Source organism: Berghia stephanieae, chromosome 3, assembly GCF_034508935.2.
Source record: "Berghia stephanieae isolate SIO BIC M18660-M18661 chromosome 3, UCSD_Bste_1.3, whole genome shotgun sequence".
In the NCBI taxonomy this organism is placed as follows: Eukaryota; Metazoa; Mollusca; class Gastropoda; order Nudibranchia; family Aeolidiidae; genus Berghia; species Berghia stephanieae.
The window spans coordinates 35342964-35367963 of record NC_088362.1 but is presented as its reverse complement, the minus strand read 5'-3'; the positions used below and the strand labels follow the sequence as shown (position 1 = coordinate 35367963).

The 25000-nt window shown below is 37.5% G+C and overlaps 1 protein-coding gene across 1 annotated transcript in view; it reads right to left on the bottom strand.

Annotated features, from left to right (window-relative positions):
* Positions 1-2528: 2528 nt before the first annotated feature.
* LOC144967635 (death domain-containing protein 1-like) overlaps positions 2529-25000 on the bottom strand; it is an 84558-nt gene continuing 62086 nt past the window's right edge. The window contains exons 9-21 of the mRNA XM_078905148.1: positions 24050-24248; positions 23067-23201; positions 22079-22264; positions 20155-20283; positions 17602-17703; positions 13613-13742; positions 11734-11860; positions 11095-11208; positions 9464-9686; positions 7379-7558; positions 6088-6246; positions 5268-5369; positions 2529-2844 (exon numbers count right to left, since the gene is read on the bottom strand). Of these exons, the coding sequence (XP_078761274.1) occupies positions 2737-2844; positions 5268-5369; positions 6088-6246; positions 7379-7558; positions 9464-9686; positions 11095-11208; positions 11734-11860; positions 13613-13742; positions 17602-17703; positions 20155-20283; positions 22079-22264; positions 23067-23201; positions 24050-24248 (1894 nt within the window). The 3' untranslated portion in view covers positions 2529-2736. The remainder of the gene's footprint in view (positions 2845-5267; positions 5370-6087; positions 6247-7378; positions 7559-9463; positions 9687-11094; positions 11209-11733; positions 11861-13612; positions 13743-17601; positions 17704-20154; positions 20284-22078; positions 22265-23066; positions 23202-24049; positions 24249-25000) is intronic.

Here is a 25000-nt window from a genome sequence, read left to right as displayed (position 1 = left end):
ACAAATAACAAAGACATAAATACATTACTAAATTCCAGATAGACGACAGAGAGGACTTAAAAATATCTCTGTCGTCTATCTGGAATTTAGTAATGTAATTTATGTCTTTATTGTTTTGGGTTTTTTTTGTTGGCTGATGAAGGGTTTTGAGCCCGAAACGTTCCGTGGTTGGTGTTTTTTGTTTGTTTGTTTGTTTGTTTTTTTTTTTTTTGGGGGGGGGGGTTGAAGCTGTTGTATTCATGTTTGTTTATTACTTTTTACAGTCCACAGCCTCTAGCAGCCAAGTTACACTTATAATAATGCCACGTTTTTATGTGCACGATGTATTCATACGCCAAAGGGCTGCGTTCAGTGGCTTAATGTATATCTTGTGTTTTATATCAATTGCCGTGACTGAAATCACACAATGCCATCAAATTGAGTTTCGAATACATTCCTTTATTTTCCTCTACCATAAGGTTATGTAGGTGACTATGTATATAACACGGCAGCAGACATTTCCACTTGGTTACACTACATAATAACAGAAATATATAATCTAAATAAGGAAGAAAACTTAAAAATTTGCCAGTATTGGATAATACAAATGATGCTGGTTGAAAATGTAAGAAGTAAATAACTATAATAAAATGGAATAGAAACTTAAATTTAACTTACAAAGATAAATGATGTGAACGATTCGGGCCTTATTATTTGTATTTGTAACTTAAATTGAAGCTTCCATTTTATTCTATTATTGTTATCATGTATCCATGTGGAATGATATGATTAATGTGCATAACAATGGAATGTTGGCGGGAACGACGGAAAAGGCGAAGAGGGGAGAGAGAGAGAGAGAAGAAGAAGAAGAAGAAGAAGAAGAAGAAGAAGAAGAAGAAGAAGAAGAAGAAGAAGAAGAAGAAGAAGAAGAAGAAGAAGAAGAAGGAGAAGAAGAAGAAGAAGAAGAAGAAGAAGAAGAAGAAGAAGAAGAAGAAGAAGAAGGAGGAGGAGGAGGAGGAGGAGGAGGAGGAGGAGGAGGAGGAGGGAGGGAGGGAGGGGGTATCAAAAAGGCATTTAATGTGTAGATAAAGTTATCATGCAAGAATTGACATGAGGATCTTAATATGAGGGCATTTTAATCTATGTACACGATTTCACTGATGTATTCATTCAAAAACAACTTGATGTCTAATGACAATGATGATGAGATGGATGATGATGACGATGATAATGATAATAATGACGATGATAATAATAATAATAATGATAATAATGATAATAATAATAATAATAATAATAATAATAATAATAATAATAATAATAATAATAATAATAATAATGATAATAACAATGATGATAATAATGATGATAATGATAATTATTATAATAATAATAATAATAATAATAATAATAATAATAATAATAATAATAATAATAATAATATAATAATAATAATAATAATAACAATGAGATAATAATATGATAATGATAATTATAATAATAATAATAATAATAATAAAATAATAATAATAAAATAATAATAATAATAATAAAAACTAATAAATATGGCCTTTTGATTTTAATGATAAAACATTTGTCAAACACATTATAATTCCTCAACCAACGCAATTGAGTAGATAATAATTCAGGGCGAAAAAAAATTTAGAATTATTAAAATCACCCCCCTCCCCCCACCAGCCTCTCTCAAAATATCAACAGTAAGCTGCAAGGTAGCAAAATTTAAAGTAAAAATAAAAAAGAAAATGAATGGTCGACCATTCAAATTGTCAATAACTTCATCATTTTACTTTGTTTTGTTGTTTTGTTGTTTTCTTTTGAAAGGGGGGGGGGGTGTTATTTTTTTCCGTTCTGTTTTTATTTTTTATTTTAAAGAAATTGTTTGTTTTGGTTATGAATAATATAACATTAATCCAAGATAAATCTAAAGTATGAATTACTATTATGCCTACTAAAAACAACTTGTATAAATATCTTTGTGGACGGAATATTATCGTTTGAAATCACAGTATAAAATAGAATCAATTTTATATAAAAATATTCTTATCACAGTTGGAAATCTGTAGAAACGAACAGCTTGTACAAATATAATATTTTATAAGTAACAATAATAAGTATATGACTATATTGTATTTAATCAAAGAAGGAGAGAGAGAGAGAGAGAGAGAGAGAGAGAGAGAGAGAGAGAGAGAGAGAGAGAGAGAGAGAGAGAGAGGTCATCATTTTACAATCATTTAATTACGTAAAAACTCTTTTGAAAATTTTCACTCAAAATAGTATAGGAGTGAGACAGCTTACATTTCGATTTCTTTAAATTATAATGTACACAAATTCAGTTTAATATAACGAAAAATCACATAATAATGTTGGTGTAGTTTACAAAAATGTCTGTTCTTTGTTGATTTGGTTTACATAAGTTTTCTGTCCTTTTTAAATTTAGTTGACATAAATTTTCTGTCTTTTGTTGATTTAGCTTAACACAAATAAATTGTCTGACCTTTGTGTATTTAGTTTACATACATTGTCAGTTCTTTCTTTTTTAAAATTTGGTTTAAATAAGTTGTATGCTCTTAGTTGATCTGGGTTACATAAATTTTATGTCCTTCGTTGATTTAGTTTACATGAATTGTTTGTCCTTTGTTGATTTAGTTTAAATAAGTTGCCTGTCCATTGTTATTTGGTTGTGTGCCCCTTTGTTGATTTAATTTATATTAGTTTTAGTTTCTGTCTTTTATTGATTTAGTTGACATAAGTTGTCTGTCCTTTAAAGTCCCTCTCCATTGCAAGGACTGTATCGGCCAAGTCGTGACGGTCACTGTTCCTTAAGGCCATAGATAAGGCCCCCACCTAGGAAATGAAAAAAAAAACAAAAAAAAAACAAATAAATAAAATAAAAAAATAAAACAATCAAAACACTGATGATTACTTTAATTGCATACTCATTTATGGGAGTGTAAGAAAAAAAAGAATTAAAACACAAATTACTTGCTATAATATGGTCTAGTAATCTGACACTCGCCTTCGAACCAGAAGTCCATAGTTAGAGTCCCACACTAAGCGACGCATAATTGAGTCCACTGACAAGGATCTGTACTCACATTCTCTCACCTTACTCAGGTGTAAAACTGAATACCTGGCCGTTAACATTGTCTCTGTCCACATTTTTAAAATTGTAATATCATCTAATAAGCGTCAGATCTCGTCCTACATTTTGAGTATTGCTGTGGACTGGGGACCGTTTGTAAAGGACTTTGAGCTTTTTTAGTGGATATTGCTCTTTATAAATGCTCAAGTTTACTATCCCTCCCTCCCTCCCCCCCCCCCCCCCCCCCACAAAAAACACACACAAACACATTAGTTACTTTCTCATGTAGAAAATTCAAGGGATATAGAGTGTGATCTGATTTGATGGCCGATAAAGTGAAAATCCCCAAAACTCTAATCCTGGCATTTGTCCTCGTGTAAACAAATTTTACTCACAATTCTTCACTCGACTACGATTCGAATGACCTATTAGTGACAGATATATTATACACTTAAGCTTTTGTATGGCGCAATATCCAAGTGCTCAAATCACCTTAACGTGTAGGACGATACAACGCCACTATCACATTATCTCATTCGTCTGTAGTGTTTCATTCATCCTGTTTTGTTGATAAAGGGGAAAACCCGAAACGTCCATGTTATCTGTTTTCGTATATTTAATTGAAGCTTACATTCAATTTCACATTGTTTTCGACTAGGACGATACATGGCTCGTGTAAGGCGATATTACTCATTTTTTCCCGACAAAGACAACTCTGTTAACGACTATGTACGGTGAAATATTGTGAGAAAAGAGTATTCTTCAGGGACTCAACAATGTACCGATCAGAGCTGGTCTCGAAACCTGAACCTTCCGACCAGAAGACGAGTGTCATACAACAAGACCACATAACAGTACATTGCTATCTATTAGTAACAGTTATAAGTCTTTATTAAGATTAAAGGAGGGCAGCGTGGCTCAGCGGCACGGTCTTTGCTTCGTACCCAAAAGGTACAGTTTTCGACTATCTGTCTCGTTGTGTGGCCTTGAGCAAATCACCTCGCCCTATCTAGCTCACTTTGCGGCGCGGCACTGCGGCTAACGCCTGGGTATTCCAGTCTTCCCTTGGAATAGACATTGTAGACAAATATCCCCTTGGGGATGAATAAAGGGAATTCATTATTCTATTTATTTTTTAAAAGGAGAATTAGCTGTTTTAAAACGATTTCTGCTCGAAATCGGGCACGTTTTGGACTCAAGCTGTTTATTAATCTGCTGTTTTGCCCTTGACTTTATATAAGACCAAAAATGAGTAAAAAATCGTATACTGCAATCATTAACTCACTCAATCCTAGATTTTGCTACTTTTCAAAATTGGGGGAAAAAAGGAGCATGTGCTTAGATATTTTTAGTCAACTACCATGAACATGTAAACATTAACAACATTTGCTTTGATACTACGCCTATAATTTGTCTCAGAAATATGTAACGAATAAGCATGGAGTAAAAGTAGCCCTGGGTATACTACGGATATAGTCGATGTTAGTGTTGAGTGAGTTAACCAGATAACAGCCGCACTCTGAAAAAAACTCGAATTTTAAAATTTGGCCAGATAACTCTTCCTTTAAATATCGATCGATTCAAATGACCCTCACCTTGGCAAATACGGTCAAACCTGGTAGGAACTTCGTGAAGTCTTCATTGAATTCCCAAGTTTGAGAATTTGTTTTGTTGTTGTTGTTGTTGTTGTTGTTGTTGTTGTTTTTTTTTTTGTTTTATTAAAAAAATTTGGGGGGGGGGGGGGGGGGGGGGGGGGGGGGGGGGGTTCTTTGCCAAGATGAGGGCCATTTATAAATCGATCGATATGATTTGGAGGACGAAATTATCTGGCCAAATTCTGACATACGAGTTTTTCCAGAGTCCGGCAATAGTATTCAATAGTCTGATGTCACGTCCGCCCAGCAACGAGCAGCTTGGTTCTAAACAAAGAAAATCGGTACCTTTTTACTCTTCATGCTGGCTAGAACTTTTTCACATGGCATGTGATCAGAATGTATAAGCCAAAACATGATCAGGTTTATAATGTTTTTCTACACTTGATACACTTTTATGCTCATCGGAGAAGTATTTCATAAGGGCGTCCGCCATTGTTCGGATAGTTTAGAACCAATTACTATGCGTCATTACGAGGGAAGTGACCTCACAACTGTTGAATCCTATTAACTGGTTAAAAGTCGATGCGTACCTTGTCAGTGGCCCGACTGGCCCTTTTTAACCACGTCATCAACATTTCATACTTGGCCTCTGTGTCAGACTTGTCGGATATCATCTGGTTTCTAATTATGGCCTGAAAGAAAAGAGGAAAATGACAAGTGTGTTGGACCGTAGCCATTGTTAACTTTAGCCTGACACTAGAACCCTCTAGGACTTACAGTTTGACGTCATTTTAAAAGTTTGTGCAGCGTCTAGTGTGTTGTCGTTAGTAGAGCCCAAGGAAACCTGTGATCCCATTGGTTGAACTATTGAATACAACTCACGATTTGTTTTCTTTTTGGGCGAAAGACTTGTCTTTTGGCGTCATTTTTTGGCCAGTGTCAAGCTATAAGTTTACGATGGCTACGGTTGTGGACTAGTGTGCTTGGAACTAGTGAGACATTTTGATTTCCTTAAGAAATCTTATAAAACCTTTTTTTAAAAAAAAAGATATAAAGATAATCAAATATATAAATCGATATTTAAAGAAATGATAAACAAATAGATAAATGACCCCCCAAAAAAATAAATAAAGACATTCAAGAATGAATAAACAAATAAATGAATAAGTAAAATGATAAATAGACAAACAAATAGATAATTAGAGAAATAAACATAAATAGATAAGTAGATGAATATCAAATCTGTAAAAACGAAGTAAACATATTTACAGTTCTGTTAACCCAAATTGTTGTAATTGAAATACTCTCAAACCAACTAAAAGTATTGTCCAATGCAACAATATTAAAGCAAGCCCATAATTGAGTTCGGCTATCAGACCTTCAAAAATGTGGATGTTGTGCAAAACTTACCTGGACTCTAGGCCGGTGGAGGCCAAGGTAGTGAGCGACCAACTTCCATTCGTCACCCATTTCCTCTGATAACATCTGCAGGAAGTTCAAGTTCAAAGGACCGGAAGTGGAAATTGGCAAAGGGGCTTTTTTGGGCTCCGGGGTTGGCTCCAGATGGTGCTGGTGAAATTAATCATATTGGGGGGGGGGGGGGGGGGGATATGAACTGGACGTCCTCTTTTATCAAACAGTAAAATTGAATTGGCTTCAAAATTTACTAATAAACAATAAAAGAAATTTTTAAACCGGCTTTGTCAAATGGTAGCAACTAGATATTCCAACAAGGAACGGATACTCCACCAAACCATGTCAGTTGTCAACAGGAATCACCCATGTTGTCCAAAGGTAGACAATTGGGGGTGGGGGTGGGGGTGGGGGTGGGTCATAGTCTTTGCCAAGTAAAAAAAAAACCCAGGAAAATGCCTGATGCGAGATCTCGGACTGGGATCTTTCTGGGTCATGGTGCAGTAAATTAACCACTCGGTCGCTCCAGATAATTACACCCGAGACAATGTTATATGTTTGAAGGCGGTCTTGAAAGAATAGCTTAGTTTTCACTCTTATAATAGCAGCCCGCTTAAAAATTAAAGCGTGATCGGCAACTGGGAGTTCATCGCTCAAAAGAATTCACAATCGACCAATGTTGTAGAATAACAGACAAAACTTCAACTTTGTGGTAAGTATCGTTTATCTATCCATTTCCGATATGTATCTAACTGTAAAATGCAACTTGCCATTCGCCTTCTCTATTTATTTCTACTAATTTTCGACGCGCATCGATATCGGAATAACTAAAGTTGTAATCGTGACCCAGTTCTTACCCTTCTTTGCGCTTGAGAGACATTTCCAAAGACATTTCAGCAGCAATGAAAAGAAAATGGTAGACGACAATTTAATCTGCAGCATTTTGGGTCGTTAGTGCGGCTATGTGGTCTTGTGGTACGACACTCGCTTTCGGATCGGCAGGTCCTGGGTTCGAGGCTCGCTCGGCGCATAGTTGAGAAAAGACTCTTTAATCACGTTCCCTCACCGTACTGAGGTGAAAATGAGTACTTGGCCGTTAACAGGGTTGTCTCTGTCGGGGGAAAAAATGTAATATCGCCTAACAGGAATCATGTCTCGTTCTATATGTTACGTGTTGCTGTTGGTCAGAGACGGACCCCTTGTAAAGCGCTTTGAGCACGTTTAGTGGATTTTGCGCTATGTAAATGCTCTAGTTTTTTTAGTGGCTTTGTTTTGAATACAGGCCCACCTTAGGGATGTTGATTTGAAGAGCACATATCCTTTCCCTGCACATTTCCTCAGTAACGTCCTCGTCCCGTTTCTTCTTGGAGTTTTTACTGATGTAACGCCTGGTCAGAACTAGAAGGCCAGAGAATATGTCCTGGTCCTTTTGGCGGTATCGATTCTCTTCTTTCACACGGAAATAAGTCTGGAGGAGATGGAAAGATAGAAGAAATAAAGTAGCATAAGGGGAAGGAACGATAGTCAAAACACCAAAGAAAAAATCTCTCTCTCTCTCTCTCCCTCTCTCTCTCTCTCTCTCTCTCTCCCTCTCTCTCTCTCTCTCTCTCTCTCTCTCTCTCTCTGTGTGTTTCTCCCTCCCACCCCTCTCTCTCTCTCTCTGTGTGTTTCTCCCTCCCACCTCTCTCTCTCTCTTTCTCTCTCTCTCTCTCTCTCTCTCTCTCCATCCATCCACCCATCTATCCTTCCACCCATCCACCTATCCATCCATCCATCTATCTATCTTTCTACCTCTTATCTATCCATCTATCTATCTATCTATCTATCTATCTATCTATCTATCTATCTATCTATCTATCTATCTATCTATCGTTGATTTCTTATTTCTTTGTATAGGTATTTATGAAAACACTAAACAAAATAAACAAATTCACATCTTCGCGCATAACCATACAGCTCTTATGGGATTATAAACCACCATAAATACGAAATATACGAAACCGACGTTCACTTATTTGCAGGTCTGATAACCCATTTCCTTATGGGCTCATTGTTGTAATCGAAATCTCACAAAATGACGCAAAATATTGTCCATTATATCAATGTTAAGTGGATTCGGATGCCAGACCTGCATATATAAATGTACACATCGTAAGAAACTAACAAGGAACAAGAAAACAATAACTTCTTTTCACTAAAAGCAAGAATCAGTGCTTTAAAATTTGATGATTTTATGTTTTCTTTATTCCCAAGGCGTCCAAATCAAACTTGTAAGTTCGAGAGAGAGAGAGAGAGAGGGAGAGAGAGAGAGAGAGAGAGAGAGAGAGAGAGAGAGAGAGAGAGAGAGAGAGAGAGAGAGAGAGAGAGAGAGAGGAGAGAGAGAGAGAGAGAGAGAGAGAGAGAGAGAGAGAGAGAGAGAGAGAGGTGATTTTGGGAGAGAAAAAAAAAAGAAAATAAAAACAAACAGACAGACAAATAAAACAACAAAACAGTACAGCTTCTGCAATCCAGCGAAGCATGTGTGGTTAAATCCTATGACTATTCTGCATTGTGCTTACTCTCTGTTTTTAGTCTCATTGGATTAGGACTAAAAATAATTTAATTTTAACACACACGGTTATAGTCTGATGCCCTCAATATTAATTTTTCTTCTATCTCAAGATAAAATACATATATAGCGTGTTAAATTCCTTTACAAAAGTTGCGAAAACGATAAGTATTGAATTGTAAGCTTCAATGTATTAGACGAAGACAGATACTGTGGACGTTTCGGGTTGCCCCTTAATCAACAAAACGGGATGAATGAAACACTACAGACGAATGAGATAATGTGATAGTGGCGTTGTTAAGGTGACTAAACAGAAACATTGATGGGGCAGGAAACAGTATGCTCCTCTGTAAGGATGCACGAATTAAAATAGAACAATATTGTATATATTAATAAAAGGTGCGCAATTAATTAAGTCAAACAACGGGAGGCGGGGAGGAACAGTGTGTGCAGTGTAGAAAGTGAAATACAATAAAGTGTAGACTATAGTGGTATGACACTCGCTTTCGGATCGGAAGGTCCTGGATTCCAGCCTCTCTCGGCGCATAGTTGAGTCATTGGAAAAAGGCTATTTACTCATATTCTCTCACCGTACTCAGGTGTAAAATGAGTACCTGGCCGTTAACAGCACTGTCTCTGTCCGGAAAAAAATGTAATATCTCGTTCTACATGTTACGTATTGCTGTTGGTTAGGGACCCTTTGTAAAGCGCTTTGAGCACATTTAGTGGATATTACGCTATATAAAAGCTCAATTATTTTTTTTAGACTATTGTTAGAAAATAAATACAATGGAATTGGAAATATCATCATTGTCATTATTTTACCAAAGTAGGGACGTTGCTCTTGTATATCAGATAGGCCGGCACATCTTGCACACATTCGATGTTTCCACTGAATCCGAGCTCGATGATGTCCCCCTCATGAAGGCTGATCACGTGGCTGGGGGAAGGGCCGGATACGAACCCACTATCTGCCAGTTGTCTGACCACGGCGTCGATACGAGAGATGGGAGTGACTTGAAGACACACTTCAAACGGATCGTCGGTCCTTGAAATAAATGAAAATATTTTAAAAGTTGGGTTTTTTAAATAATAATAATAATAATAAATAATAATAATAATAATAATAATAATAATAATAATAATAATAATAATAATAATAATAATAATAATAATAATAATAATAATAATAATAATAATAATAATAATAATAATAATAATAATAATAATAATAATAATAATAATAATAATAATATATCTTTATTGTCCCCCCAAAAAGTGGCAATTTGTCATTTGGTTACACATTTATAACAATATAATATTGACATAGACACACTCACACAAGATGCACACTAGTAACATAATATGTTATCGTAAAAAAAAAAAAAAAAAAAACCGGCATCAACAACAACACCATCATCATCATCATCATCATCATCATCATCATCATCATCATCATCATCATCATCATCATCACCATCTTCATCATCATCATCATCATCATCATCATCATCATCATCATCATCACAACAACCTTCCTATATTTTTTCGTTACAATCCTTCACTTTCACCATTCCCCTATAACACCATTCACCATCTTCATCATACTCCATATTATATTATTCCTGTAACAAGCTATGAGAGGGAAAGCCTGTGGTTCCCCCCCCCCTCTCTCTCTCTCTCTCTCTCTCTCTCTCTCTCTCTCTCTCTCTCTCTCTCTCTCCATCACAAAATCGATAGAAATTTTGTTCTATTTGGTCTGCTTGGGAAATAAGGCAGTGGGTGTCATAATAATATAATAGGGAAAAAAAGTCGTGACGTCACATCCTGACCTCTTTTGGTTCCTAAATCCTTTGGAGTACTTGGTAATGGAAAGTTTACATAAAGGTGGCATAACTATTTTAGTAGCAGGGGTATGTATAGGCAGATTCTTAGGATTACGGGACGTAAAAGAGCGAGGATGGATGATCTTTATTGACGACCAGCATATTATATTTAGACTAGAAAATAAGATCACTCTGACAGCAGAAAGTGAATTACATAAGATAGGTAGTCAGTCCTCCAGAAGAGTGGTTTTACAATAGGATTCAATAGTATGATGTCACGTCCGCCCAGCAACGAGCAGCTTGGTTCTAAACAAAGAAAATCGGTACTTTTTATTCTTCATGGTGGCTAGAACTTTTTACATGTCATGTGATCAGAATGTATAAAAGTCAAAACATAATCAGGTTTATAATGTTTTTCTCCCCGGGATACACTTTTATGCTCGTCGGAGAAGGATTTCATAAGGGCATCCGCTATTATTCCGATAGTTTAGAACCAGTTACTAAGTTACTATGCGTCATTATGAGGGAAGTGACGTCACGACTGTTGAATCTTATTTCAATGAAAAAGATTCAGGTTTTTTTTTTGACATCACAATTTTCTTCCCTATTATGTGAGTTTGGGTCCCTTACCTCTGTCTGACCACGGCCTCCACAAAACGTTTGGTCAGGAACTCATTGAGAGAAGCTGTGAGGGCAAGAACAGTGTCTTCTGGTGTGTTGGGTCGTGTTCTTATCACCATCATTCTTGTATGGGGATTGGAAGGTAATAGGGCATTGATGTACATTGTCATTATTATTCTCATCATCTTCATAATCATCACCACCACCATCACCACCACCACCACCACCACCACCACCATCATCATCATCATCATCATCATCATCATCATCATCATCATCATCATCATCATCATTATTATCATCATCATCATCATCATCATCATCTTCACCACCACCACCACCACCACCACCACCACCACCACCCCCACCTCCATCATCATCATCATCATCATCATCATCATCATCATCATCATCTGAGAAGAAGAAGAAGAAGAAGAAGAAGAAGAGGAAGAGAAAGAAGAAGAAGGGGGAGGAGGATGATCAGGAGGTTAGGAGGAAGAGGAAGAGGAGGAGATATGGAAAATATAGAGATGCAAAGGAAGAGGACACGTAGATGAATATGTGCTATATATATATATATATATATATATATATATATATATATATATATATATATATATATATATAATACTATAGTATGAAACTCACTTCTCAACAGGACGCTCGAGGTCAAAGGTTATGACATCAACCTTGACCTGTTTGATTTGCATATCTGACTCCACGGACCATTTCCCGCCAACATATTGGAGGAAATGTAACTCATCGTTTTCATCGTCTGATGACAGAGAATCGATACATTGTAATCACATGCAAAAGATCGAAGATCGATCCCAATATGCAGTCGATATTTTTTTTCCGACCCTCCTGCACACGCAGCAGTAAATGGGTAGCCGAGTCTGTTAGATTTGGCGGAAAGTACTTTGGTATAGACTAGGGTCCTATCCAAAGGATAGCAAACAATTGCTATTTTCTGTTTCACTCCATAGTAGAAACCGGGATAAACTCCGGCTCCATGGGTCTAATGGCTCTGAAGGACTGACTACTCCTCAAAGCAAAAATATTTATTTAAATTAAAAGTTTTATAAATCAGGCTTAACTCTCTCCTTACCGGCCATTTTCCTGATTTTCCCCAAAACTTCACACCCAACCTATACAAAAATAGATTTATCACTCAAACACAAAATCTGTTAGTTCTTGCTCTGCGAGGACGAGAGACGCATGCGCACAATCAACATGACGTTCTCTCTCTAATAACTTTTCCGCCGGTGACGTCACAGACTATGGGTGACGTCCAATCAGGGGACGCTACTCTTCCGCTAATCTCATTCCCTATACATTTTTATTTTTTGCTAAAAGAGCTCTTCAAGACAGTGTTCAACACATACGTTAGCTATACCAAACATTTTTGTTCAAATATTATGATGTACAAAAGAAATTAGAATGGCGAAAATGTTGGCTGCATCGTAACACATGTGACGATTTTCCTATGGGTAATAAGGAGGGGTTACGACAGGGAACAACAGCATGACGTAAAAATACTGGTTCCAATCTCATTGAAAATGTTAAAACAAATCCTCCGGAGGACCGGATAATAAATACATTGTGCAACTGATCTTATGGTTTCAGAGAGATGGCATCTTGTTTTCTAGCCTAAATAAATGCTGGTCGTCAATACAATCATCCATCCTCGCTCTTATTATAGATAGAACGAAGTTGACGTCTTTCGGGTCTTTGTTGGGTTTTTTTTCCACGTTAGTGAGTAATTCTCACTAAACTGTATTAACCACACTCTATAATTTCATGGTTACACAGAGTTTTGTGTGTTGGTCCGTTGTACTTCCGGATGGCAATGTTGTAAACTTCTTAGCCAAGCGCATACTATCTATACGCTCTGCAATAATAAGAATCTGCATATACTTCCTGCAACAAAAATATTTTACGCTACCTTATGATTCAATATAAAACATATTAACTTTCAATTCTCTGTCCAGAGGACTGGTTATACACTTCCAATGAGTTTTGAACCGGAAGAGAGCAATGTATGACGTCATGACCTCTGCTTCCCATTCAACTCTAATCTTTTGGGCTCACTCGGATTAATACCGTTGTGATGATAATAATAATACCGTCGTGCGACTATGTGGTCTAGTGGTATGACACTCGCTTTCGGATCGGAAGGTCCTGGGTTCGAGCCTCGCTCGGCGCATAGTTGAGGCCTTGGAAAAGGCTTTTTACTCACATTCTCTCACCGTACTCAGGTGTAAAATGAGTACCTGGCCGTTAACAGCGTTGTCTCTGTCCGAAAAAAATTGTAATATGTATCGCCTAACAGGCGTCATGTCCCGTCCTACATGTTAAGTGTTGCCGTTGGCCAGGGACCCCTTGTAAAGCGCTTTGAACACGTTTAGTGGATATTGCTCTATATAAAAGCTCAATTTAGAATTGTTAATTTAGTTGAGAGAGGAATGGACACACACACACACACACACACACACAAACACACACACACACGCACATAATACCATACCTTCTGTATTTGCGTACTGGCCCATGTACCATTTGGTCACTGTTTTTCTCTCTCCTCCTTCGGCTTGTTCAAATTCCTGCATTCGCTTCTTCTCTCTTTCTTTCTCTTTCTCGATATCACCCATCGTCATCTTAACACGTCAGGTAGAAATATAACATTATGTTAACTCGGCCTTTTTTCCCCACCCAAATTTAACCAGTAAACTGATGTAGCTACACTGGAAAGACATGTATTGAAAATTTTGGCCAGAAAACTCGTACTTCAAATATCGATTGATTTAAACGACCCTCATCTTGGTAAAAATGCGAAAACGGGAATGTAAGGAATACTTCGCGAGGTCCCAGGTTTGAGAGTTTTGGCCAAGAGGAGGGTCGTTAAAATTTATTGATGTTTGAAAGACGAGTTTTCTGGCCAAATTCTAAAATAGTGTTTTTCCAGAGTACGAAAGTTAACTGATTGAAGAAAGAAAACTTTGAGCAAATGTTTTAATATGGTAGGTATGTATAAACAATATAAGTAGTTGTCTTAAGCCCCCCATAGACGCCGACATCCGCTGATAGCGGTACGGATGACCAATCGCTGTGACCCGATCCCTGCGTTTATCGCAGATGATTTTTGCCCACATACGGGGAGATATTTTTTTGAGGCGATCGGCGATCGGGGGCGTGGCAGTATAAAAAAGTGGACAATTTTTTTCGGTTTTCGCTGTTTTCACGTCGGATTCGTGATCAGCGTCAAATTTACAATAGGTTTGATACTAAGAACTGTGTGTTTACTCCAAAAAATTGGTGAAATTAGAAATAAATTTTAATTAATAGTGAGGCTACGATCCCAGTTACTGTCTGTTATTCTATCTTTCGTCTTGCGCACAATAGTGATTACTTCTCACTAAATTATATCAATTAGACTGTTGAAGGAACGAAATTGACATCATTCCACTCTTTGTTATTGTATTAAGGCAGTCATTTTGGTAATTAGTTCTCACTATATTATATCAATCAGACTTTTAACGTTCAAGGTTACTCGTAGTTTTGTGTGACGGTACGTTATTTCCGACTGGTGGATGTTGTGAGCATTTTACCCAAACTCATAGCATCAATAACCGTCCAAGATATTCGCATCATATGTAGCAATAGCTATAATAATCTAACATGTCGAGAGAGAGAGAGAGAGAGAGAGAGAGAGAGAGAGAGAGAGAGAGATGGAGAGAGAGAGAGAGAGAGAGAGAGGAGGGGGGGGGGGGGAGAGAGAGAAAAGAGAAAGAGAGAAAAATTTACTTGCGCTATATATACCGCTATATTCAATAAAGGTGTTCAAATCACTTTATAAGGGTCTTTGGCCTACATAAAAACATGTTAGACGAGACATGACTGTTAAGCGATATTGCAATTGTTTCCCGACAGAGACGACGCTGTAAACAGCGAGGTACTCATTTTAACAGTGAACAAGGTGAAAGAATGCGAGTAAAGAGCCTTTTCCAAGGACTCAATTATGCGCCACTCAGAGCGGGACTCGAATCCAGTACCGTCCGATCCAAAGGCGAGTGTCATTTCACAAGATCACATGCATAGCCGCACAAAATAGTGATGAGAGAATAGATTCATATGTATTGAAGGAGGAGAGAGCGGATGGAGTGAGTAAAGTTCTTGGATATTTATAAAAGGAACCAAATTGACGTCACTCATCTCATTGTTATTGTTTTTAGACACCCATTTTATGATTAGTTCTCATTAAAATATATCAGACTATAACGTTCAAGGTTCCATGTAGATCTTTGGGCTGGAGTGATATTTCTGGCTGGCGGACTTTGTGAGTATTTTAATTTAACACAGAGCATCAATAGAAGGAATGAATTTGACGTTAGTCAACCCGTTGTTATTGCTTTTAGACAGCATTTTATAATTAACTTATCACTAAGTTATATCAATCAGACAATGAACGTTCGCGTTTGCAGTTTTGTGTGTTAATATGTTATACCCCGATGGAGATGTCGTGAGTATTTTTCCAATACGCATAACATCCATACATTTACAATCCGATTTAAGTTTAAAAGCAACGTAGACCACGGAAATTTTTCCATTTTGTGGACAATAAAGATTTGTTATTTATCGTCATTATCATTATTATTATATTATTATTATTATTATTATTATTATTATTATTATTATTATTATTATTATTATTATTATTATTATTATTATTATTATTATCATTATTATTATTATTATTATATTATTATTATTATTATTATTATTATTATTATTATTATTATTATTACTATTATTATTATTATTATTATTATTATTATTATTATTATTATTATTATTATTATTATTATTATTATTATTATTATTATTTATAAAACAAATCGACAGTGTTCCCGTGGCAGGTTAAACGGGTACTCCTCGGGACTACTCGCATTCGCACCCCCCCCCCCACACCACCACCGCCACCACACACACGCACACAGCTCTTTTTTTTTTTTTTTTTTTTTTTGGGGGGGGGGGGGGGGCGTTGTTTGTAGAATATAATTCAGGGTTACAATGCCCACCCCTGTCATCACGTAGTCAAGGCTTTTTGGCATCTGCCAATCCCAAATGTCTGTGTCAAGGTCGACCGTCATGTCGCGACAACGGGTGAGGAGGAAAAAAAAAAAAAAAAGAACTGGCATATTATTATATCATTACATTGAAAATCATGAAAACTATTTTTTATTTTGTATGAACGAAACTTTTGCCATCTACCTCTTCCTGGCGCAACATTAATAAAAATATTATTTTAAAAAATAATAACACAGCATTTATTTGGCGCAATACCCACGTGCTCAAATCGCTTTACAAGGGGTCCCAAGGCAACAGCAATATTAAACTTGAAAGACGAGACATGACGCCTGTCAGGCGATGGGACATTTTTTTCCCCAACAAAGACAACGAACGGTCATGTTCTCATTTCACACCTGAGTACGGTGAGAGAATGTGAGTTAAGAGCATTTTCCAAGGACTCAACTCTGCACCACTCAGAGCGGGTCTCGAAACCTGAACCTTCCGATCCGAAAGCGAGAGTCATACCACTTGATCCATCACAAAACAGGGAGGGGCCCTGTTCTGTCGGCCAAATAGCCTCAATATTAATTAAAATTTATCTCTAATTTCATCAATTTTTGGAGTAAAAACATAGTTCTTGGTATCAAACCTATTGTAAATTCGACGCTGATCACGAATCTGACGCCAAAACAGCGAAAATCCGAAAAAAATTGTCCAATTTTTTATACTGCCACGCCCCCGATCGCCGATCGCCTCGAAAAATATTTAGCAAGGCGGGCTTTGGGAGCGATGGACCGTAGGTTTATCGGCCAGGTATTTGGCCACACACATTGCGTTTTCACCCCGGTTTGCCTGATCGGGGTACGAACCAGGATCAAAACCGCGCGTGTATGGAGCCTTTTAAGTGGAGGTGGTGGTGGTGGTGGTGGTGGTGATGATGATGATGATGATGATGATGATGATGATGAGGAGGAGGAGGAGGATTAAGAGGAGAAGCATGATGATGATGATGATGATGATGATGATGATGATGATGATGATGAGGAGGAGGAGGAGGAGGAGGAGGAGGAGGAGGAGGAGGAGGAGAAGAGGGTGGAGATGGAAGAGGAAGACTATAGATGATGATGATGATGAGGTGGAGGAGGAGGATGAGCATGATGATGATGACGATGGTGATGATGATGAGGTGGAGGAGGAGGAGGATGATGATGATGATGATGATGATGATGATGATGACGATGATCATGATGATGTGGAGTAGGAGGATGAGCATGATGATGATGATGATGAGTAGTAGCAGTAGTAGTAGTAGTAGTAGTAGTAGTAGTAGTAGTAGTAGTAGTAGTAGTAGGAGGAGGAGGAGGAGGAGGAGGAGGAGGAGGAAAAGAAGTGAGAAGCGTGATGATGATGATGCCAACGAAGACGATAATGATGATGACAACTCACAGGTGCCTGCTTGACTGGTGCCTTCATCTTCTCCTCTTTGATTTTCCTGGCCAGGGCCATTTTCTTAGCGATGGCAGGATTTGGAGGACACGACATAGTCACCTATCCAAAAGCAGGGAAAACGTGGAATTTCACACACAATTGATTTCAATCGTTTGGACAGGACGCTTGTTTATCGCAAATCATAATTTTTTTTTTTCAGAGTGATCCAATCACTGTGTTGCTGTGCGTTTAGTTTTAACCCTCTCTTTACCAACTACAGGAATATCGTCATATTCGTCACGATGCAACCAACAACTTTCTCATCTGATTTTTCTTGTTTCTCATAAACTTTGAAGAAATGTTGTTTATTATAGTCATAAAAACTTGACTCTGTATTGTAGAGCTCTTTTTGCTGAACAATATTATGCATAGAATGTACCTGTTAATCTTCTGTTTGAGTAAGAAAAAAATATATATTTTTGTGATGGGTGGATGTGAAGTTTTGGGGAAAATTCTGAAACTGGCTGGTAAGGAGAGGGTTAAACCCAACATTACATAGGCATCCATTGATGCTGGGGTCCCGATAACTCAGTTGGTAGAGCACTTGCTTCACAAGAAAAGGGACCAAGGTCGATCCCGAGGGCAGTCGACATTTTTTTCTGACCTCCCTGCCTGGGTAGCTGAGTCTACTAGACTCGGCGAAAAGTACTTTGCGATAGACTCGCGTCCTGTCCAAAGGATAGCAAGCAATTTCTATTGTCCGTTTCACGCTAGAGAAAATGGGATAAACTCAGGCTCCAAGGACGACTTTTTACATTGATGCTATGCATTTTGGTAAACTTCTCACTTGTTCTGTCCGCCAGATTAATCGTGCGTACCAACACACAAAACTATGTGTGATCTTAAACGTCTATAGTCTGTTAAATAGACTTAAGTGAGAATGCATCACACAGCTGGCGGTTTTAAAATATTAACTAAATAAATTAAAAAAAAAAAAATAATAAAAATACCTTTATTCAGCTAATAAGGGAAATGTGTCTCTAGGGTCTATTCCAAAGGCTATCCCAGCGTTAGCCGCAGTGCAGCGACGCAAATTGAGCTAGGGCGAGGTGACTTGGACACACAGCGCAGCGGCAGGCGATCGAACTCGTTACCTTTCGGATATGAAGCAAAGACCGTACCGCTGAGCCGCGCTAACCCCTAAAAGCAGAGTAATGTCAACTCATTCATTCTATACATTATGTGCGGCTATGTGGTCTTGTGGTATGACAATCGCTTTCGGATCGGAAGGTCCTGGGTTCGAGCCTAGAACGGTGCATAGTTGAGTCCCTGGAAAAGGCTCTTTGCTCACATTCTATCACCGTACTCATGTGTAAGATGAGTACCTGGCCGTTAACACTGTTGTCTCTGTCCGAAAAAAATGTTATGTCGAATAGCAGGTGTCATGTTCCGTTAAGTGTTGCTGTTGGCCAAGGATCTCCTGTAAAGCGCTTTGAGCATGCTTTGTTGATATTGCGCTATATAAAAGCTCACTTTTTTAAGTCGTCAAAACCCGAGGTAAAGAACTGAACTTGTGTGTATAAAGGGTGCCAGACAAAGCAAGAAAGAAAAATACAAGAAAAAAAAAAACATCCCAAAAAATTGACCTCGAAGTAGACTGATTTTTTGGGGATGGTTTTCTTCTTGTATTGTTTCTTTCTTGCTTTGTCTGGCACCTTTCATACACACTAGTTCAGTTCTTTATCTTACACCAATTGGCACCTTTCATACACACTAGTTCAGTTCTTTATCTTACACCAATTGGCACCTTTCATACACACTAGTTCAGTTCTTTATCTTACACCAATTGGCACCTTTCATACACACTAGTTCAGTTCTTTATCTTACACCAATTGGCACCTTTCATACACACTAGTTCAGTTCTTTATCTTACACCAATTGGCACCTTTCATACACACTAGTTCAGTTCTTTATCTTACACCAATTGGCACCTTTCATACACACTAGTTCAGTTCTTTATCTTACACCAATTGGCACCTTTCATACACACTAGTTCAGTTCTTTATCTTACACCAATTGGCACCTTTCATACACACCAGTTCAGTTCTTTATCTTACACCAGTGCCTGTTCCTTTGACACACTCCTGACCATCCATAGGAAAATCGTCACATTCGTTACGATGCAACCAACAATTTTCTCATTCTGATATCCTTTGTACAGTACAAATTGTAAAGAAAATACTTTGTTATCGTGATAAAAAAAAACCAGACACTGGACAATAGAGCCAGTGGTCAAAGCAATGCTGGAAGGTGAATAGAAAGACCTCCCCACTAAAGATGTCACGTTCGAATCACACAAGGTATCTATAGGTGGAATGAAATTGACGTCACTCAGGTCTTTGTTATCGTTTTGTTTTGTTTTTTTGCCATCCGTGTTATGTATGGAATGTATTGTTTCTTTTTTATTTGTGTTGGGTGGGTGTGATGTTTTGGGGGAACATCTGAAAATGGCTAGTAAGGAAAGAGTTAATTTTATTAATTTGATATTTTCAACAAAACTCAAGGTCATACCTTGACGGGATTGTTGAATACTTTTGACTCCCAGGCTGTGTGTAGGATGTGACTGCTGTTCAACAGAGTCTTGGCGTTTGCTTCTCTGTTACGGAACTCTTGGATGGAATGGTTGTCCACTGGCTGGACCTGTTGGCAAAGATTTTAGAATTTGAGATAAAAATCTGAACAAGTGTGTATGAAAGGTGCTAGATAAAGTAAGAAGGAAAAATACAAGATAAAAAAAGTTGAGCTTTTATATAGCGCAATATCGAATAAATGCACTCAAAGCGCTTTATAAGGGGTCCCTGAACAACAGCAACACAACGTGTAAGACGAGACATGACGCCTGTTAGGCGATATTACATTTTTTTTCCCGACAGAGGCAACACTGTTAACGAACAGGTACTCATTTTACACCTCTGTACGGTGAGAGAATGTGAGTAAAGAGCCTTTTCCAAGGACTCAACTATGCGCCGAGCAAAGCTCGAACCCAGGACCTTCCGATCCGAAAGCGAGTCATGCATACCACAATGCCACAGAGCCGCACACCCCCCAAAAAAAAACATTCCAAAAAATCAGTCTACCACGACTGGAGATCTTCAGACCCACTGTGGTGTAATGGTAGCACGTCTGATCCGTAATCAGAAGGTCTGAGGTTCGATCCCCAGTCAGTCGAGGTAGACTAATTTTTTGGGATGTTTTTTTTTTTCTTGTATTTTTCTTTCTTGCTTTGTCTGGGACCTTCCATACACACTTGTTCAGATCTTTATCTTACAACAGTGCCTGCTCCCCATTTTCTTAATTAGAATTTGAGGTTTACCCACGCAGATCACCCATTTAAACGAATTGGATTCAATAGTCTGATGTCACGTCGCCCAGCAGCGGCGGCCATCATGGTTCTAAATAAAGAAAATCGGTACTTTTTATTCTTCATGCTGGCTAGAACTTTTTATATGTCTTGTGATCAGAATGTGTAAAAGTCAAAACATGATCATATTTATAATGTTTTTTTTTTCCTCTGGATACGCTTTTATGCTCGTCGGAGAAATATTTTATAAGGGCGTCCGCCATTGTTCCGATAGTTTAGAGCCAGTTACTAAGTTATCATGCGTCATTACGAGGGAAGTGACCTTACGACTGTTGAAGCGTATTAATATGCTACTAAATACGTGAGTAAAGCTTGAGCATTTAAATAGAGAAATACGCGCTTTACAACGGGTTCCTGGCCAACAGCAACGCGTAACACGCAGGATTAGACATGACGCCTGTTAGACGATAATACATTTGTTTTAGAAGCGCGGGGGGCGGGGGGGTTCGACATAGACAAAGCTGTTAACGGCCAGGTACTCATTTTACATTTGAGTACGTGAGTAAAGAGCTTTTTCAAAGGTCTCAACTATGCGCCGCCCAGAGTGGGACTCAACTATGCGCTGATCGTACAGATCGCGACTCGAACCCTGGACCTTCCGGCTCGAAGGCAAGTTCCGCATCATGTCTAGTCTTCAGTGTTAAGTGTTGCTGTTGGCTTGGGACTCATTTTAAAGCGCTTTGGGCACGTTCAGTGGATATCGCGCTAAATAATTGCTCTATTTAAAAAAATTGGTACATAACAAAAAAAAACCCGACTTACCTATTATTATTTTTTTTTGTTATAATTATTATTATTATTATTATTATTATTATTATTATTATTATTATTATTATTATTATTATTATTATTATTATTATTATTATTATTATTATTATTATTATATTATTATTTTATTATTATTATTATTATTATTATTATTATTATTATTATTATTATTATTGTTATTGTTATTATTATTATTATTATTGTTATTATTATTATTATTATTATTATTATTATTATTATTATTATTATTATTATTATTAGTCATAAATAACATGGATATAGACTATGTTATAATGGCTCTGTTACCTGCAACAAGAAATGTTCTTTGTCGTTGAAAGTGTTCTTCTCCAGGCTCATGGTAACTCTGTGATCGAATGATGACGTCACACAGTGGTTTTGTCTGGGGGACAGCGTGACGTAATCTCGCTTCAGACGCGACATCACGATCAATGTGGTCAGGTGTTTGACTTCCGCCTGGGCAAATTTGGTGTCCTGTGGAAAATATTATTATCTTATATAGCTGGCAAATTGGATTTTCTGTAACACAAAGGCACCGAAACCACTGGACCAATCGTCAACAAATTTTGCATGGTGTTTACAAAATTGACATGAAGATGGTTTGCGTTTATTTATGACAATGCGGTGGGAGTATTTGCATCGAATCGATTACAGTCCAGTGGTTTCTCTTCTTGGTTTGAATACAGTCAATTTCTTAAAATGTATATAATCCATTTTCCGCTCTTAACATCAGGAAAGAATTCTACGATAAGTGAGCGAAATATACAAGATATTAAATGCAGAAAAAAATCTCTCCGTGCCCAAAAAATATGCTCCGATGAGTTCTCTTACGAATTCAAAACCTGTATTGTCAATTTTTTAAAAAGATATTGAAATATTTGAATACCTACATCATTTAAAATCCAGATAGTCGACAGAGAAATATTTTGCTCCAATTTGACTGAAAAAGGGTTTTGAGCCCGAAACGTTCCGTGTTTGGTAGTTGTTCTTACTTGAAGCTGTTATAATTTATTTTTGTTCATTACTTTTTACAGTCAAAGAAGTTGAGTATCAATCTCGATAGTGCGCGCTTGGCTAAGAAACTCACAACATTGCCATCCGGAAGTATAAGGGACCAACACACAAAACTATGTGCAACCTTAAATGTATATAGTCTGGATAATACAGTTAAGTGAGAATTACTCATAAACGCGGATGGCAAAAAAAAAAAAAAAAAAAAAAAAAAAAACGATAACAAAGACCTGAGTGACATCAATTTCATTCCACCTATAGATACCTTGTGTGATTCGAACGTGACATCTTTAGTGGGGAGGTCTTTCCATTCACCTTCCAGCATTGCTTTGACCACTGGCTCTCTGGAATGACCACTGGATCGACTGAGGACGTGGGGAATGGCCACATAGATTGGGGTCTGGAAAAACAAGGGGTGGGGGGAGGGGGGAGGGGTAAATTGTTGTTGTTGTTGATTTTGTTGTCGGTGTTGTTGTTATGATGATAATGATTTTAATGATGACAGGGATGATGATGATGATGATGATGATGATGATGATGATGATGATGATGATGATGATGATGATGATGATGGTGATGATGATGGTGATGATGATGATGATGATGATCATGATGATGATGATGATGATGATGATGATGATGGTGATGATGATGACAACGACGATGAATATGGTGACCCTGAAGACGACGACTGTGGTTTTACAGAAGAATGATGAGGGTGTCATGGATGGAAAGGAAAAGAAATGAAGAAATTTTAGAAATGGCAAACAGAAAAAGATCACTGATAACAAAAATCATCAAACGCCAAATGGAATTTTTAGGACACATTATCCGCCACCCTGGTTTGGAAATACTCGCCTTGACTGGAAAGATGAATGGAAAAAGAATAAGAGGAAGACAAAGAATAACGTATTTGAAAGGGATAAGAACTTGGACAGATGAAGCTGAGAAAGGTGGCGCTGCTTTAATAGAATTGGCAAGAGATAGATCAGCTTGGCGGAAGATGACCTCCGACGTCTGCTTCAGATATGGAACTACATGAGATGAGATGAGAAGACGACGACGACGATGATGATAATGATGATGATGATGATGATGATGATAATTATGATGATGACTCAACGATAGCGATGATATGATGATGATGATGATGATGATGATGATGATGATGATGATGATGATGATGATTATGATGATGATGATGATGATGATGATGATGATAATAATCAAGATAACGGTTTACACAACCTTCAATTCATCTTCCTCCTCCGTGACAGATTTCAGCTCAATGATGTTGCTGATGAGTTCCTCATTGGGCAGATAGACAATATTAGCCTCCTTCTCCTTGGCGACTTCACAACTCACTCGGTTCTTCTCAAAGGACCCAGGCTGGCCTCGAGCAATGCACGTGATCTCTGTTTCTCCATTCTCATTCACTCTTTCGTAGCTGAAATTTTTAAAAATAATCAATAAAACTGAGTTTTTATATAGCGTGATATCCACTAAACGTACTAAAAGCGCTTTACAAGGGGTCCCTAGCCAACAGCAACACTTAACATGTAGGACGGGACATGACGCCTGTTAGGCGAGATTACAGGTTTTTTTTTTCAGACAGACAACGCTGTTGACGGCCAGGTACTAATTTTACATCTGAGTACTGTATGAGCGGTATATAAGTTTTCAGCATTATTATTATTATTATCATTATTATTTATTATTATTATTATTATTATTATTATTATATTATTATTATTATTATTATTATATTATTATTATTATTATTATTATTATTAAATGAACTACTTTACTCTTCTTCTTCTTCTATTCCCCCTTCTCCTCTCCCCTCCCCCCCTCTCTCTCTCGCTCCTAATTCTTGTGTTTTGTAAAAAAAACATAAAGAGCATTTATACATCGCAATATCCACTAAACGTACTAAAAGCGCATTAGAAAGGGTCTCCAGCCAGCAGCAACGCTTAACACGTAGGATGATACAATAGTTAGTCAATATTACAGATTTTGTTCCAACAAAGACAGCCCTGTTTACAATCTGGTACTCATTTTACACCTGAGTATGGTGAGAGAATGTGAGTAAAGAGCCTTTTCCAACCATGCGCTGTTCATAGCGGGCCAAGAGATCCCATAGCCTGTTTGTAAAATGTTACATCCCATACCTTTTTAGATTACGTCGTTGTATGCTAT